Consider the following 19,106-nt stretch of genomic DNA (forward strand, 5'->3'; position numbering starts at 1 on the left):
ATGACCACTTTCTCAAGGGAACTTAGGGATGGACAATAAATGATGACTTTGCCAGCAATGCCCACACCCGTGGAATGAAGGAATAAAAAATAAAGGCAGCTCAACATCTCAACACCTCCAGCAACGCTCAGGATTATGAGCTCGAACCCTGGGACTTGAAGCCACAACCTCACCAGCCACTGAGCCAAGTGCACCACAGATGAATGCAGTTTAATTTAAAGAGGAAAAGTTAAATAGTTGGGAATCTTTCAGGTTTAGGCAGAGAAAAACAAGGTAACTCTCTAGTAGGAGGCAATTAGCAGCTAGTTAAAACCAGTTCTGTAAACGACTGACCAGTAGTCATCTGACCTAGATACAGTTTAAAAAGAGGCAGCTCGTGCAGAGCACAGAGTGCAGCAGCATAGAGTGGCATTTGTGAGTTTGGTAAGTGGGTGAGTTCGGGCAGGTGCTGTTTTGTCTTGTTTTTCCTACCAGCGCTGACACTAGAGCAGCTGATAAAGAGTGCGAGAGTAGGAGATGGAGGCCCAGAGACCAGCCCAACCAGTTGCAGACAAAGATAGAGGGGTGCGAAATCGAGAGGTGACGTCACAGCCAAGCTGGTAAGTGGTTGGCTGTTCGACTGGTAAGTATAACTCTCTTTTAGACTGACTTTTAGATCGACTTTTAGATCGGTTTAATTGGCAGCGAACTACTAAGTAGCTGTTTGGTGTTTAAGTAAATTTTAGTAAGTAAATTAATTTAAGGGTTAAGTCATGGCAGGAGAGCTCGGACTCGTGTCATGCTCCTCCTGTGCTATGTGGGAAGTCAGGGACGCTTCCAGTGTCCCTGACTACGATGTATGTGGGAAGTGTGTCCAGCTGCAGCTCCTGACAGACCGCATGATGGCACTGGAGCTGCGGATGGGGTCACTCTGGAGCATGCGCGATGCTGAGAATATTGTGGATAGCACATTTAGTGAGTTGGTCACACCGCAGGTAAGGGTTAGGACATAGTGAATGGGTGACCAAGAGACAAGGCGAGAGCAGGAAGGTAGTGCAGGAGTCCCCTGCGGTCATCTCCCTCCAAAACAGATATACCGTTTTGGATACTGTTGGGGGAGATGACTTACCAGGGGAAGGCACCAACAGCCATGTTCATGGCACCATGGGTGGCTCTGCTGCACAGAAGGGTGGGAAAAAGAGTGGGAGAACTATAGTGATAGGGGACTCTATTGTAAGGGGAATAGATAGGAGTTTCTGCGGCCGCAACCAAGACTCCAGGATGGTATGTTGCCTCCCTGGTGCAAGGGTCAAGGATGTCGCGGAGCGGCTGCAGAGTATTCTGGAGAGGGAGGGTGAACAGCCAGTTGTCGTGGTACATGTAGGTACCAACGATATAGGTAAGAAGCGGGAAGAGGTCCTACAAGCTGAATTTAGGGAGCTAGGAGTTAAATTAAAAAGTAGGACCTCAAAGGTAGTAATCTCTGGATTGCTACCAGTGCCACGTGCTAATCAGAGTAGAGGGAGCAGGATAGTTAGAATAAATACGTGGCTTGAGCAGTGGTGCAAGAGGGAGGGATTCAAATTCCTGGGACATTGGAACCAGTTCTGGGGGAAGTGGGACCTGTACAAAGGTACGGTCTGCACTTGTGCAGGACTGGAATTGATGTCCTAGGGGTAACATTTGCTAATGCAGTTCGGGAGTGTTCAAACTAATATGGCAGGGGGATGGGAACCTATGCAGCGAGACAGGGCGAAGTAATATGGAGTCAGAAACAGATGGTAGAAAGGTAAAAAGCAATAGTGGAAGACAGAGTAAACAAAGGCAAGAAACAAAAAGGGCCACACTACATCATAATTCTAAAAGGACAAAGGGTGTTAAAAAGACAAGCCTGAAGGCTTTGTGTCTTAATGCAAGGAATATCCGTAATAAGGTAGATGAATTAACTGTGCAAATAGATGTTAACAGATATGATGTGATTGGGATTACAGAGACGTGGCTCCAGGATGATCAGGGCTGGGAACTCAACATCCATGGGTATTCAACATTCAGGAAGGATAGAATAAAAGAAAAAGGAGGTGGGGTAGCATTGCTGGTTAAAAAGGAGATTAATGCAATAGTTAGGAAAGACATTAGCTTGGATGATGTGGAATCTATATGGGTAGAGCTGCAGAACACCAAAGGGCAAAAAACGTTAGTGGGAGTTGTGTACAAACCTCCAAACAATAGTAGTGATGTTGGGGAGGGCTTCAAACAGGAAATTAGGGTTGCATGCAATAAAGGTGCAGCAGTTATCATGGGTGACTTTAATATGCATATAGATTGGGCTAACCAAACTGGAAGCAATACGGTGGAGGAGGATTTCCTGGAGTGCATAAGGGATGGTTTTCTAGACCAATATGTCGAGGAACCAACTAGGGGGGAGGCCATCTTAGACTGGATGTTGTGTAATGAGGATTAATTAGCAATCTCGTTGTGCGAGGCCCCTTGGGAAAGAGTGACCATAATATGGTGGAATTCTACATTAGGATGGAGAATGAAACAGTTAATTCAGAGACCATGATCCAGAACTTAAAGAAGGGTAACTTTGAAGGTATGAAGCGTGAATTGGCTAGGATAGATTGGCGAATGATACTTAAGGGGTTGACTGTGGATGGGCAATGGCAGACATTTAGAGACCGCATGGATGAACTACAACAATTGTACATCCCTGTCTGGCGTAAAAATAAAATAGGGACGGTGGCTCAACCGTGGCTATCAAGGGAAATCAGGGATAGTATTAAAGCCAAGGAAGTGGCATACAAATTGGCCAGAAATAGCAGTGAACCCGGGGACTGTGAGAAATTTAGAACTCAGCAGAGGAGGACAAAGGGTTTGATTAGGGCGGGAAAAGAGAGTACGAGGAAGCTTGCAGGGAACATTAAGACGGACTGCAAAAGTTTCTATAGATATGTAAAGAGAAAAAGGTTAGTAAAGACAAACATAGGTCCCCTGCAGTCAGAATCAGGGGAAGTCATAACGGGGAACAAAGAAATGGCAGACCAATTGAACAAGTACTTTGGTTCGGTATTCACTAAGGAGGACACAAACAATCTTCCGGATATAAAAGGGGTCAGAGGGTCTAGTAAGGAGGAGGAACTGAGGGAAATCCTTATTAGTCGGGAAATTGTGTTGGGGAATTGATGGGATTGAAGGCCGATAAATCCCCAGGGCCTGATGGACTGCATCCCAGAGTACTTAAGGAGGTGGCCTTGGAAATAGTAGATGCATTGACAGTCATTTTCCAACATTCCATAGACTCTGGATCAGTTCCTATGGAGTGGAGGATAGCCAATGTAACCCCACTTTTTAAAAAAGGAGGGAAGAGAGAAAACGGGTAATTATGGACCGGTCAGCCTGACATCAGTAGTGGGTAAAATGATGGAATCAATTATTAAGGATGTCATAGCAGCGCATTTGGAAAGGGGTGACATGATAGGTCCAAGTCAGCATGGATTTGTGAAAGGGAAATCATGCTTGACAAATCTTCTGGAATTTTTTGAGGATGTTTCCAGTAAAGTGGACAAGGGAGAACCAGTTGATGTGGTGTATTTGGACTTTCAGAAGGCTTTCGACAAGGTCTCACACAAGAGATTAATGTGCAAATTAAAGCACATGGGATTGGGGGTAGTGTGCTGACGTGGATTGAGAACTGGTTGGAAGCAAAGAGTAGGAGTAAATGGGTACTTTTCAGAATGGCAGGCAGTGACTAGTGGGGTACCGCAAGGTTCTGTGCTGGGGCCCCAGCTGTTTACATTGTACATTAATGATTTGGACGAGGGGATTAAATGTAGTATCTCCAAATTTGCGGATGACACTAAGTTGGGTGGCAGTGTGAGCTGCGAGGAGGATGCTATGAGGCTGCAGAGTGACTTGGATAGGTTAGGTGAGTGGGCAAATGCATGGCAGATGAAATATAATGTGGATAAATGTGAGGTTATCCACTTTGGTGGTAAAAGCAGAGAGACAGACTATTATCTGAATGGTGACAGATTAGGAAAAGGGGAGGTGCAACGAGACCTGGATGTCATGGTACATCAGTCATTGAAGGTTGGCATGCAGGTACAGCAGGCAGTTAAGAAAGCAAATGGCATGTTGGCCTTCATAGCGAGGGGATTTGAATACAGGGGCAGGGAGCAGTTACTACAGTTGTACAGGGCCTTGGTGAGGCCACACCTGGAGTATTGTGTACAGTTTTGGTCTCCTAACTTGAGGAAGGACATTCTTTCTATTGAGGGAGTGCAGCGAAGGTACACCAGACTGATTCCCGGGATGGTGGGACTGACATATCAAGAAAGACTGGATCAACTGGGCTTATATTCACTGGAGTTCAGAAGAATGAGAGGGGACCTCATAGAAACGTTTAAAATTCTGATGGGGTTAGACAGGTTAGATGCAGGAAGAATGTTCCCAATGTTGGGGAAGTCCAGAACCAGGGGTCACAGTCTAAGGATAAAGGGTAAGCCATTTAGGACCGAGATAAGGAGAAACTTCTTCACCCAGAGAGTGGTGAATCTGTGGAATTCTCTACCACAGAAAGTTGTTGAGGCCAATTCACTAAATATATTCAAAAAGGAGTTAGATGTAGTCCTTACTACTAGGGGGATCAAGGGGTATGGCGAGAAAGCAGGAATGGGGTACTGAAGTTGCATGTTCAGCCATGAACTCATTGAATGGCGGTGCAGGCTCGAAGGGCCGAATGGTGATACAACCCAAGTAAACAAAAGCTTTTCACAAAAGCAGTTGAGAACTTTTGTCGTTTTACGCCATGTTTAGAATGAATACGAAACTAAATTTACAACCCTCTCACTCTGGCCACTAACCTTCCCTGATGTTCAGGAAATGCTCTGTAAGGGTCAGCAATATGGAAACCACATGGTTGCCTTGTACAGGTAGCTCGGATCGAATCAAGAAACCTAAAGCACCGGGACCATCACCGACAGCAATTTACCTAATTTGCTGACGGCACAGAGGAAAATACCTGTTGCTTAGTGATTTCCGAGTGCGCTAAACAGGGTAGCAATCAAGACGTACCCGTTCAGAAAACTTAACGCCATGTGTCTCATCAACCACTGTACTGGTCCACGGCAAACGAGCCAAAGGTGGGCAGAGGAAACGTTCAGGGACCACCCTTAAAGCCTCCCTGATAAAATGCAACATCCCCACTGACACCTGGGAGTTCCTGGCAAAAGACCAGTCCACCCTAAGTGGAGGAAGTACACCCGGGAGGGCGCTGAGCACCTCGAGTCTCGTCGGCGAGAGCGTGCAGAAACCAAGCGCAGACAGCGGAAGGAGCGTGCGGGAAACCAGTCCCACCCTCCCCTTCCCTCAACCACTGTCTGTCCCACCTGTGACAGGGACTGTGGTTCTCGTATTGAACTGTTCAGTCACCCAAGGACTCATGCTAGCAAGTCTTCCTCGATTCCGAGGGACTGCCTATAATGATGATTACTCAGAAATTGAACAAAATATTTCTAACAAAGTTAGCCTGAGATTTTACATGTGGGATTCCTTTATGGCTCCATAATTCAGGACAATTGCTGAACCAGCTGGATAATCCCAGTAATTCCGGTGTGTTTGGGACCTCTATGGAGTGAATGGAATCGAGCTTTGTGTGTGGCCAAGCACAGCAATACGAGGTTCCCCAAAGGTGGAGAGAATTTTTTTCGAAATGTTCAGGGTTAAGTTTCCCGTTTCCCGATTTCTCACCTGCATGCTGCCCCTCGGTGAAATCATCCGAGAACACAACCGGTTCTGTTGACGACACCCAGCTCTACCTCATCACCACCTCCCTTGACCCCTCTCCACCGTCCCTACTTAGTCACGCTGCTTGCCTCCAGTGCACCAGTGCAGCCTTCGGCCGCCTGGGGAAAAAAAGTGTTTGAAGACCAGACCCTCAAAACTGTCACCAAGCTCATGGTCTACAGGGCTGTAGTAATACCTGCTCTCCTGTATTACTCAGAGACATGGACCATGTACAGTAGGCACCTCAAACCACTGGAGAAATACTACCAATGATGTCTCCGCAAGATCCTACAAATCCCCTGGGAGGACAGATGCACCAACATTAGTGTCCTCGACCAGGCCAACATCCCCAGCATTGAAGCACTGACCACACTTGATCAGCTCCGCTGGGCAGGCCACATCGTTCGCATGCCAGACATGAGACTCCCAAAGCAAGCGCTCTACTCGGAACTCCTTCAGGGCAAACGAGCCAAATGTGGGCAGAGGAAACGTTACAAGGACACCATCAAAGCCTCCCTGATAAAAGTTCGACATCCCAAATGACACCTGGGAGTCTCTGGCCAAAGACCGCCCTAAGTGGAGGGCGCTGAGCTCCTCGCCGAGAGCATGCAGAAACCAAGCGCAGACAGCGGAAGAAGCGTGCGGCAAACCATTCCCACCCACCCCTTCCCTCAATGACTATCTGTCCCACCTGTGACAGAGACTGTGGTTCTCGTATAGGACTGTTCAGTCACCTAAGAACTCATGCTAAGAGTGGAAGCAAATCTTCCTCGATTCCGAGGAACTGCCTATGATGATGATGTCCGACATCCAGTACTGGATGAGCAGAAATTTCCAACCAAATAATCTGGCACAAACTCTAATTCCCTAGCCACCAACTCCATCGCCCTCTCCGGCGAGCATCCGAGGCTGAACCAGTCTGTTCACAACCTTGGTATCGTATTTGACCCCGCTCCTGCCTCAGCTAATCTACTGCTGAAACTCTCATCCATACCTTTGTTACCTCTAGACAACTATTCCAACAAACTCCTGGCTGGTCTCCCATCCTCCAACCTCCATAAACTTGAGCTCATTCAAAACTCAGCTGCCCCCATGTCCTAACTCGCACCGAGTCCCGCTCACCCATCACCCCCTGTGCTCGCTGACCCGTGTCCTAACTCGCACCGAGTCCCGCTCACCCATCACCCCCTGTGCTCGCTGACCCGTGTCCTAACTCGCACCGAGTCCCGCTCACCCATCACCCCGTGCTCGCTGCCCCGTGTCCTAACTCGCACCGAGTCCCAATCACCCATCACCCACTGTGCTCGCTGACCTCACTGTGCTCAGCTCCCAGTCCGGCAAAACCTCGATTTAAAAATTTTCATCCTGGTGTTCAAACCCCTCCATGCCCCTCACCCCTCCCTATCTCAGTAATCTCCTCCAGCCCTACAACCCTCCGAGATGAATGGCCTCCTCCAATTCTGGCCTCTTGTGCATCCCCGATTTTCATCGCTCCACCATTGGGGAGAGGATGTAACAAGCAAAATATGTTATGGGTCCTTTTACATTAGATAGTTACGTTTATATATAGCGCAAAAACCGTGCCGGATCCCAACACATTCCGTCTCCCAGACACATCAGGGGCTGGGGTCACCGGCCACGGGTCTTAGTGCAGTATAAAAGCAGCCAAGGGCAGAGGCATGGGTGGCTAACCGTCAGCTGCACTCCAAAATGCAACCAAGCCCAGGCTACAGGAACTAACAGCATTACAGGCTCATATAAATATGGCCCAAAGATTGCTCTGCTGGGGACATGGGAGCCAGGTTAAAGCAACAACAACTTGTAATGAAACGTCCCAAGGCGCTTCACAGGAGCATTATGCAATAAATATTTGACACCGAGCCGCATAAGGAGAAATTAGTGCAGGCTTGGTCAAAGAGGTAGGTTTTAAGGAGCGTCCTGAAGGAGGAAAGAGAGGCGGAGAGGTTTAGAGAGGAAGTTCCAGAGCTTGGGGCCCAGGCAACAGAAGGCACGGCCGCCGATGGTTGAGCGATTATAATCAGGGGTGCTCAGGAGGGCAGAATTAGAGGAGAGCAGACATCTCGGGGGTGTTGTGGGGCTGGAGGTCATTATAGAGATAGGGAGGGGCGAGGCCCATGGAGGGATTTGAAAATAAGGATTGAAATTGAAGCATTTCTTAACCGGGAGCCAATGTAGGTCAGGGAGCTCAGGGGGTGATGGGTGAGTAGGGACTTGGTGCAAGTTGGGACACGAGGCAGCCGAGTTTTGGATCACCTCTAGTTTACGTCGGGTAGAATGTGGGAGGCCAGCCAGGAATGCGTTGGAATAGTCAAGTCTGGAAGTTATAACGGCATGGATACTGTGGTAGTTCTGTGCAAGTACTGTGGTAGTGCAGTGCTGCTAACACTGGTTCCAGGCAAGCACATTTAAAACAGCCCGTGACAGCACCAAGGATTAAAACTGTCCGATTCGCTGAAGCCCGTCAAATGATCAGACCGAGTATTTCTACTTCAGGAACTGGCAGCTCTGGCACAATGTAAAAAAAATGGCTGCAGTTATGCAAACACGGGAGAGCCAGTCCCACGTTTACTCTCAGCCCGTCTCCCTATGACATCGGTGTCCAGTGAGCCCACAAGGACCCGGTTTCCCAATCCGATGACAAAGCGGGAGAGTTGCACATTGCCACCAACCGCTCTCCTGAAACAGGATACAGGAAGAGACGCTTTCAGCAAACTGATAAACCACAGTCCCCTTTGCCCACGCTCATCCCCACATCAAGAAACCACATGGAAGTCTTGGAAACAGACTGAACCAGTAAGTGAGAGGACGAGCTTGCCAGACAGAAGCAACACAGCAAGCAAGCTCCCCCTTGAATTCCCGCTGTTTAAAGTAAAAGTGCTTCTGCCTCTCCGCTACTTATTTACAGAACACACTGACAGCACTGTGCAAACTCTACTGCTGGTGTCCGGTGTCAGGAGGAAAGGCGGGAAGGGGAGGCTTACCTTGTAGCTGCTTGAATCTTCCCTCCAGGATGCTGGAATACTGTGTTGAGTTGACATAAGCCGCAGGTGACAAGGGCGGTGCATTGGATTTCCTCTGTACCTCCATCTGACCGAGCTAAACCGAAAAGGTTTCAAATATTTTTTTTTAATTTTAAAAGGAGGGGAGGAAAAAAAAACCCCTTCAGTCCGAAAGCCAGGACCCTGTAATCTGGTCACTGGATCTTTCATACAGTGAACATCAGCCGGCTCCCTGGCTCAGAAGCCTTGTGATGCGCACTTAAGGCTACAATGCTGGCTGTGAGGGAAGGACTCCCTCTGGCATTATTTCCACCTTTCTCTGCTCGTGTCCCGACTTCAAAAAGAAAACTCTGGCAGCCACAGACACAGCCCAAAGCTCAGTCACTCTAATCCAGCGCTCTCCTTCCTTCCTTTCTTTCGTCCCCCTCTGTTCTTTTCGTTCAGGTTCCAACGGAGGTGATCACTCCCAAACTCCGGGAGTGAAAAGAAAAACGAGATTCTTCTGCTGCAAGCACCCTAGGGAGTTGTGTGTACCGAGCACACACACCTTGTTGAAAATGCAAAGGGCTGGGCCCCCCCCTCCGACCTGCAGCCTGGACTGCTCGGTTGTGACATCACTCAGCTCATTATCATAGCAGTAAGGTAGCCAGGATCAGTCCATTCTACAAGGTGTGCAGAGGGGGGCAGGGAAGAGGGAAGGAAAAGTTGCTCAGGATCCTGCAAAGGACTGCACCACAACCTCTGGCTGAAAAGCCCACTTCTGCAATACAGGCTTTGCAGAAAGTGGCTGTTAAACACTCACAGTCGCTCGACGACCGCCTACTATTTAAATGAGCTGATAACACCTTGTTGTGAAAGGCTGAATATTTTCAAAATGACAGCATCACAAAACATCAAACCCAGATTACGCCGCCCACGGCTTCTGAACTTGGCTGCTTCCTTTCTTAGCATTGCTTCTCTGTTCGTTCGTTCCCCCCCCCACCCCACCACCCCCGCCAACCCCTCCCCCACGCACTTCCTCCTTGTGATCACTTTGACACATCTGCCTGCAGTTAGCAGGGTGGTCAAACGGGCTTTGCAACTTCTGTAGTATACTGCTCACGGCCCCCCGCCCCCCCCCCCACCCCCGGCAACTACCGCACTTTTACACCGCCAGTAAATCTACCTGCCGCTTGTCTTTCTTTGAAATCAGTATGTACTGCTCGAAACTCACTCACCATTAAATGCCTGCTGTCTAATAACCCAGTACTAAAGCAAACCTCCTAATGATCTGGCTTCCCAACATCTTAGGATCGGTTTCTGCAGAGCTGTAATAACTGGACTATCATGCAATGTGGGTCACTGAGAGCATATGTCACTGAACACGGATGCCAGTATCGTTTGTCCCAGTCTAACAGCAATGCCATTGAGCCCCGATGCCTCGGTTAAGGTGCCACTCAGCGCCATCATCATAGGTGGTCCCTCGAATGAGGATGACTTGCTTCCAGAGTTCACAGGTGTTTCAATGAAGGACCCGATGTTCCAGACCTTAACTCCAGTTGAGGGGGGTGGAAGATGCCTGTGCGTGGATTTTTTTAACGTGTGGTGACCGTTGCACACCAGCCACCACACGGGTTTGACAGAGTTTGGCCTTTATCCAGTGGCAAGGGTTGAACCAGGACAACTGGAGACCTGCTCTGCTGCACGGACCTAGTGCGCACACATATCGCAGTGTGGGCTGGTCCGTCCTGCCCCTGGGCCCTCGGCTCTTCTGGGCCCCGTACCCTCATTCACCGCACCTTCGCCCACGATGTTCCAGGGCCCGGCGCTCCAGCTCTATTTATAGCCCTGACCTGCGATGGTGTTCTCACACAGGTCGGGGCGACCCATGATGTTCCAGGGCCCGACGCTCCAGCTCTATTTATAGCCCCGACCTGCGGTGGTGTTCTCACACAGGTCGGAGTATTCAGTGGTGTTCTCCTAGAGTAGCACTTAGCCATAACACCAGAAGGTTCCTGATTGCTAAGTGAGCTGACCCCATCCATGCTGCAGCAAAGACCTCGGTGTCCCTGGGCTACAGGGAGGGGAAAGAAAAATCAGCCAGGGTTGCTGGCCGGGCTTTGTCCTGGTCTCTGCATTCTGCGGGATGTCGGCCTGATACAAAATGAACTACTGCAGTTGACTGGAAATGGAGTTGCTTATTTGATGTTGGAGATTTATGGAGTGGAGAGACATGGGATCAAATCCTTGTCTTGTGTCGAGCAGACGCAATTCACTGGTGGGACAAACCGATAACCTCAGATTATAATGCAAATGCTTGAACTCTGATGGAATTCTTCTGGTGCTCCAAAGTGCTGCTTCACAGAAGAACAACTTGTATTTATATAGCGCCTTTAACGTAGTAAACATCCCAAGGCGCTTCACGGGCTGCCACGTGTCCCACATTACAACCGTGACCACACTTCAAAAGTGGGCTGTAAAGCGCTTTGAGTCGTGCAAGGCGCTGTAAAATGCAAGTCTTTCTTTCTATTAACCCCAACGGGTTAAAATGCCATTAAAACCACACAGGAATTCGACACCAATGCGTTAACCTGTATGGAAAAGGTGGAGTCCAGTGGAACTGCACCCTATAATTTTCCACCAGAAAGTGCTTCTGCCCCGTTCCAATTGACAATGTACAGGATTATACATTTACAGAGCTTCAGCAGAGCATCAAATATTGCAGGACTGTGACCCGGAGCAGATTTTGGACATTCAGTAATCAGAAAGGAATTGACGAAAAGCCAATCGTCACTGGGCTACATCGATGGCCTGTGCTGACCATTGCCAATGTCTGGCACTTTACCACAGTTGGAGAAATAACTGCTGTTTAAAACACCCGCATACGCTGAGAGAATATGTACTGTGCAGTTTTAAAGTTGCTCTGGTTGAAGGAACCGGCCTGATTTCTACGGTAATCAGCCAATAGGGGAGAAACATGGCGGGCAACTCCCCTATGCAAATCCAGCGATTATCACAGCACAGGAACTAGCTAACACCCTATTTATGTTACACACTGCCTTCAGAAAAAAAAGATTCTGTAATAATCACCCGACTGCCAGTGCTGTGGAAACCGCCCAACACGGACCAATTAGCAACAAATTCCATGGCGCCAGAGCAGAACCGGTTTTAAAAGTCACGGTTTGCAAACTTTGTAATCTGAATGTTGGATCTTCTGCACGGAGGAAAGGTGGGGGGGGGGGTGTGTGGGGGGGCTTGTACAGGCAGGCTGAGCAGCCGACTCCAGCCAGATAAGGTGGCGTCCTCTCCTTCCAGTGACAATTGCTGCCGAGGTCCTCTTGCCTTCAGAGAAACGGGCGGAACCACCACTTTGAATGAAGTCTCGATGGAAGCAACAATTCTCGCCTCCCTTACATTACGCAGCTGAAAACAGGGCTGCAGTTTGCTTTACTTTCAAAGTCCAAAGGAACATGTTAACACCTCAAACTGCCTGTGTTCAGCTTCTTTTTTTTTAAAATCACGTGACTCTTAAATCACCACTGCCCCCCACCCCACCCCACCACACACACACACCCCACCCTTTAATCCTCAATGTTTGAACGATTTCTGCCACATTCCTGTGGGCAGCTGCGAAACAGAACAAATAGTCTTGCTTCACAATCAATATTTAAGCGCAGATAACAACTCTGACCACATGGCTCGCTCTGTACACTTACCAAACAGGAATGAAGAGTTTAAAAAAAGAATACTGCTTGCTGCCCACTCTCGGAGAGTCAGCTCCTGCCAGTTAATTGCCACCCTGTTAATGGCCACCTAATTAGTGGCTCCCTTTATTTAAAATCAGCATCTGCTCAAGAACTACCAATTCACTCCCCGGAGAGTCTACAATGGTGCCTCACAGACCCACCGTCAGCCAGGCTAACCAGTAGAGTGTGCGCCGGTGTGGTCTAAGACATAATTGCGTGTCGCACGATGCTGCCTTGGTTGTAAAGCTGCCTTGCTCCCCAACATGCAGATCCTCGCCAAGCTCCACTCGCTTCCAGCTCCACTCTTCATTTCCAAATCCTTCCATCTCGCCCGCAGCCCACGCCCTTCTCAACCTTCGTCAAGGGCCGAGCAGACTGTCCAACTCGTTTGGCAGAATGTCTCATCGCCAGAGCTTTCACACAAGCACCAAGGACGTAGCTTGGTTGGCGGTGAGAAGGGCCCTACCAGTCAGATCCTTCAGGCACAGCCGGGGTTTCAGAGACACGGCACTCTGCCTCCGAGTCGGCTGTGGTGCGGACGAGACTGTCATCCATCTCCTTCGGGATTGCCCCTTTGCAAGGCAGGTCTGGAAGGAGATGCAGTGGTTGCTGTCGAGGTTCACCCCAAGCAGCTCCGTAACACAGGACTCTGTGCTCTGCGGGCTGTACCCAGGGACACACAACGAGACAGACATCATCTGCTGCTGGAGGGCCATCAACTCGGTGAAAGATGCACTTTGGTCTTGCTGGTCTTCCAGAGCAAGGAGATGTCCACGGCAGAGTGTTGCAGACTGGCGTAATCCAAGGTTCAGGAGTACGTGCTGAGGGACGCACTAAAGGTTGGTGCAGTCGCCGCAAAGGCACGAAGAGCCACAGTCTAAAGCCCTTCCACCACGGTAAACCCAGGGGATGGAATCAGAGCTCCTCGGGCTGTACTTGTTAATCTGCTTGTATACCTAGAGCACCATGTACTGAAAAACACCTGTGTTGTGCCATGTATAATGAAAGTCTCTGCATTGTTTAGTAACTTGTAAAGAAATGTAAATGTATTCTCATCCGTTCCGTGTATTGCTTTCATCTGCATAGTGTTACATGTAACATGATTCGTGATTGAAATGCATTCTGGAATGTAATGTAAATCTGTTCTTACCTGCTCCATGTAACACCCTTATTTGCACAGTACTACATGTAACGTGATTTACGGATTGTACTAAACTGTACCTTGAAATGAAATGTACGCTAGTGCATTGTACGGAACTGCTGTCAGCATCCAAACTAATTGTATGGAATTGCTGACCATAAGGTACTGAAGTATTTTCCAATGTATTGTGAAAATTTTATATGAATAATGTATATTTTTGAATAAAAAAGTCTAGGATTTAATTCCCCCTTGACCCTCAGACGCAGTAACCACAGTGACGACGTAACTATTCTTCGAGACTCTCCCAAAATTATTTTGCCTCAATACCTCTGCTTTCCTGCAAAAGCCTCCTCCCTATCTCTGTAATCTCCTCCAGCCCCACAAATGCCCCCTGCCCCCCCCACCCTAAGATATCTGCACTTCTCTAATTCTGCCCTCTTGAGCATCCCTGATTATAATCACTCCACCATCGGCGGCCGTGTCTTCTGTTGCCTGGGTCCTAAGCTCTGGAACTCCCTCCCTAAACCTCTCCGCCTCTCTTTCCTCCTTCAAGTTGCTCCTTAAAACCGACCTCTCTGACCAAGCTTTTGGTCACCTGCCCTAATTTCTCCTTATGCGGCTCGGTGTCAAATTTTTTATCGCATAATACTCCTGTGAAGCGCCTTGGGCCGTTTCACTGCGTTAAAGGTGCTATATAAATACAAGTTGTTGTTGTTGTTGTAAATCTCACTCTCTCTTTGAGCATCTATTCGGCTGCCTCCCTCTCCCCACCAATCCCATCTGCTCATGTGTAAAGCTATCTCAGACATTGCTATATAGGTTGTTGTTGCTGGGGAAGTGTACCACACTGTGTGTAACTACACAACACAGACCGAAAGGTTCTTGGTTAGATTCTTGGTCTGTGGTGAATCATCTATCTCAGCCTGGGCTGCACGTCTGTCACCGTCAAATGTCATGTAAGAAAGAAAGACTTGCATTTATATAGCACCTTTCATGACCACCAGATGTCTCAAAACATTTTACAGCCAATGAAGTACCTTTTTTTGAAGTGTAGTCACTGTTGTAATGTGGGAAACGCGGCAGCCATTATGCGCACAGAAAGCTCCCACAAACAGCAATGTGATAATGACCCAGATCTTCTGTTTTTTTGTTATGTTGACCAGGACACCGGGTATAACTCCCCTGCTCTTCTTCCAAATAGTGCCGTGGGATTTTATATGTACACCTGAGAGAGTTGACAGGACCTCGGTTTAACACCTCGACTGAAAGAGGACACCTCAGACAGTGCGATGCTCCCTCAGTACCGCCCCTCCGTCAGTGCGGCGCTCTCTCAGTACCGCCCCTCCGACAGTGGGGCGCTCCCTCAGTACAGCCCCTCCGACAGTGCGGCGCTCCCTCAGTTCTGCCCCTCCGACAGTGCGGCGCTCCTTCAGTACTGCCCCTCCGACAGTGCGGCGCTCCTTCAGTTCTACCCCTCCGACAGTGCGGCGCTCCCTCAGTTCTGCCCCTCCGACAGTGCGGCGCTCCCTCAGTTCTGCCCCTCCGACAGTGCGGCGCTCCCTCAGTTCTGCCCCTCCGACAGTGCGGCGCTCCTTCAGTACTGCCCCTCCGACAGTGCGGCGCTCCCTCAGTACTGCCCCTCCGACAGTGCGGCGCTCCCTCAGTTCTGCCCCTCCGACAGTGCGGCGCTCCCTCAGTTCTGCCCCTCCGACAGTGCGGCGCTCCTTCAGTACTGCCCCTCCGACAGTGCGGCGCTCCCTCAGTACTGCCCCTCCGACAGTGCGGCGCTCCCTCAGTTCTGCCTCTCCGACAGTGCGGCGCTCCCTCAGTTCTGCCCCTCCGACAGTGCGGCGCTCACTCAGTTCTGCCCCTCCGACAGTGCGCCGCTCCCTTAGTTCTGCCCCTCCGACAGTGTGGCGCTCCCTCAGTTCTGCCCCTCCGACAGTGCGGCGCTCCCTCAGTACTGCACTGTGTGTGTCCTGGAGTGGGACTTGAATCCACAACCTTCTGACTCAGAGGAGAGCGTGCTGCCAACTGACACTACTTAGTGGGGCATCACACATTTCCACAGTGGGGAAACTTACTATTGAGCCAACCAACAGAAATATGCTAAATGGGCCGCCACCCTCTCCTATCGCATCACTGAATAAAACTGATGTGTGATATCATGCGCTTACCCAATGTTCCTACAGCCAATAGGGAGAAGCCTTTTTGATTTGAAATTCAATGCTGGTGCCAAAACTTAAAAATCTAGGCCCTTTAGCCACTGTTGCTGCTATGTAAAACTAGGTGTGCCACCCATGGTGTGGAGAAACATAGAAAATAGGTGCAGGAGTAGGCCATTCGGCCCTTCGAGCCTGCACCACCATTCAATATGATCATGGCTGATCATGCAGCTTCAGTATCCCATTCCTGCTTTCTCTCCATACCCCTTGATCCCTTTAGCCGTAAGGGCCACATCTAACTCCCTTTTGAATATATCTAACGAACTGGCCTCAACAACTTTCTGTGGTAGAAAATTCCACAGGTTCACAATTCTCTGGGTGAAGAAGTTTCTCCTCATCTCAGTCCTAAATGGCTTACCCCTTATCCTTAGACTGTGACCCCTGGTTCTGGACTTCCCCAACATCGGGAATATTCTTCCTGCATCTAACCTGTCCAATCCCGTCAGAATTTTGTATGTTTCTATGAGATCCCCTCTCATTCTTCTAAATTCCAGTGAATATGAGCCTAGTCGATTCAGTCTTTCTTCATATGTCAGTCCTGCCATCTCGGGAATCAGTCTGGTAAACCTTCACTGCACTCTCTCAATAGCAAGAATGTCCTTCCTCAGGTTAGGAGACCAAAACTGTACACAATATTCAAGGTGTGGCCTCACCAAGGCCCTGTACAACTGCAGTAAGACTTCCTTGCTCCTATACTCAAATCCTCTCGCTATGAAGGCCAACATGCCATTTGCCTTCTTCACCGCCTGCTGTACCTGCATGCCAACTTTCAATGACTGATGTACCATGACACCCAGGTCTCATTGCACCTCCCCTTTTCCTAATCTGTCACCATTCAGATAATATTCTGCCTCCATGTTTTTGCCACCAAAGTGGATAACCTCACATTTATCCACATTATACTGCATCTGCCATGCATTTGCTCACTCACCTAACCTGTCCAAGTCACCCTGCAGCCTCTTAGAATCCTCCTCACCGCTCACACCGCCACCCAGCTTAGTGTCATCTGCAAACTTGGAGATATTACATTCATAGAACCTCGGCCTGAACAAGGCACTAGAATCAAAGAGAACCCAACAGGAAGACAACAAGATGAAAGGACAGATGAACCCACAAAGTATCTACTGGGGGGATCGGCAACATTGCCATCTAATTCTTGGAGGACTACATCAGCGACTTGACCTTTATTGTTTATTTAGTGTTATTTTTCTACCTGACACAATGATTTTTCTTAAATGCCTTTTTCAAACAAACTCATTATTTATTTGAACTCTTCTGAAAGTTTACATTTTCTGAAGATTTTAACTTTTTTTGTAACCATTATAACTGTTTTAAACCAATTTTGTTTAAGTTAAACGCTGTCAACTTTTTGTTAAACTCTTTAACCTAATGGAGGTTATGCTCGTTATATTTAATTTTTAAATAGTATTGCAGTGTGTTTCTTTAAGATTGAAGTTTCCTTTTTTTTACATTTCAGTTTCCCGTAAACTTGAGGTCATCCAAAACTCGGCTACCCCCGTATCCTAACTTGCACCAAGTCCGCTCACCCATCACCCCTGTGCTCACTGCCCTGTGTCCTAACTCGCACCCAGTCCGCTCACCTACTGACCTACATTGGCTCCCGGTTAAGCAACGCTTCGATTTTAAAATGTTCATCCTTGTTTTCAAATCCCTCCATGGCCCTCGCCCCTCCCTATCTCTGTAATCTCCTCCAGCCCCACAACCCCCCCCCCCCCAAGATATCTGAGCTCCTACAATTCTGGCCCCTTGAGCATTCCAGCATTGGCAGCCAAGCCTTCAGCTGCCTAGATCCTAAACTCTGAAATTCCCTTTCTTAACCTCTCCGCTTCTCTCTCCCTCTTTCCTCCTTTCAGACTCTCCTTAAAACCTACCTCTTTGACCAAGCTTTTAGTCATCTGACTTAATATCTCCTTACGTGGCTCGGTCTCAAATTTTGTTTGATAACACTCCTGTGAAGCACCTTGGGACATTTTACGACGTTAAAGGTGCGATATCAATACAAGTCTTTGTTGTTACCCATGTGAGTATTTTTAAATCTCTTTATTAAACTGCTGCAGATGGTTTAATATGTTTTGTGACTTCTTGTCCATGTCTCCCCTCCCTAGTTATTATGGAGTTTAAAATGGACAATGACTGAATTGAGAGTAATACTGTCATCGCCACAGAGAAAACAGAGATACAGCTGAGAAAAGCATACAGTAGAGACAAAGCCAGCTTTACTGAAGGGTAAGAGATAAATAGAGAAGAGAGATGTAGCAGAGAAACAAAGGCAGCGGATGTGTGACATTCAAAAGCAGCTAGATCATAGCATTTGACTATATCATGGAATTATAGAAATTATGTAATTTACAGCACAGGAAGTAAATCTCCAGCCCATCACACCCAGCTCCCCATTTTCTCTTCAACTAATCTTACTGCTCTGCCTTTCCCTGTATCGGTTTATATTCTCCCTTTTCGAATCCTTATCCAATTCTCTTTAAAATATTACTTTCTGCCTCAATGGCCACCTGTGGTGAAGCATTCCACGTTCCATCAACACTTTGGGTGCAAGAAATAAAAACACAAGAATTAGGAGCAGCAGTCGGCCATTCGGCCTCTCGAGCCTGCTCCGCCATTTCAATAAGATCATGGCTGATCTTCTACTTCAACTCCACTTTCCTGCACTATCCCCATATCCCCTGATTCTCTTAATATCCAAAAATCTATCGATCTGTCTTGAATATACTCAAAGACTGAGCCTCCATAGTGCTCTGGGGCAGAGAATTCCAAAGATTCACCACCCTCTGAGTGAAGAAATTCCTCCTCATCTCAGTCCTAAATGGCCGACCCCTTATCCTGAGGACTGTGTGACCCCTGGTTCTAGACTCCCCAGCCCCGGGGGAAACATCCTCCCTGCATCTACCCTGTCAAGCCCTGTAAGAATTTTGTATGTTTCAATGAGATCACCTCTCATTCTTCCAAACTCTAGAGAATATTGATCTATCAAAAGTGCTTATCACACGTCTTCACCTGTGGCTCAGTGGGTAGCACTCTCGTCTCTCAGTCCACTCCAGGGACTGGAGCACAAAATAAATCTAGGCTGACATTCCAGTGAAGTGTTGAGGGAGCGCTGCACTGTCGGAGGGGCAGAACTGAGGGAGCGCTGCACTGTTGGAGGAGCAGTACTGAGAGAGCGCTGCACTGTCGGTGGTGCCATCTTTCGGATGAGATG

At 48.5% G+C, this 19,106-nt stretch overlaps 1 protein-coding gene across 4 annotated transcripts in view; it reads right to left on the reverse strand.

Moving 5' to 3' along the window:
• sptbn2 (spectrin, beta, non-erythrocytic 2) overlaps positions 1-19,106 on the reverse strand; it is a 376,681-nt gene that overhangs the window by 214,057 nt on the left and 143,518 nt on the right. Inside the window, exon 1 of one of the 4 annotated variants that reach the window (XM_070868168.1) lies at positions 8,766-9,518. The exons of the other annotated variants lie outside the window; for them this stretch is intronic. Within the exon in view, the coding sequence (XP_070724269.1) occupies positions 8,766-8,871 (106 nt within the window). The 5' untranslated portion in view covers positions 8,872-9,518. Of the gene's footprint in view, positions 1-8,765; positions 9,519-19,106 lie in introns of those variants that run through there. 4 annotated transcript variants of the gene reach the window in all.

Source organism: Pristiophorus japonicus, chromosome 27, assembly GCF_044704955.1.
Source record: "Pristiophorus japonicus isolate sPriJap1 chromosome 27, sPriJap1.hap1, whole genome shotgun sequence".
Taxonomy (NCBI): domain Eukaryota; kingdom Metazoa; phylum Chordata; class Chondrichthyes; family Pristiophoridae; genus Pristiophorus; species Pristiophorus japonicus.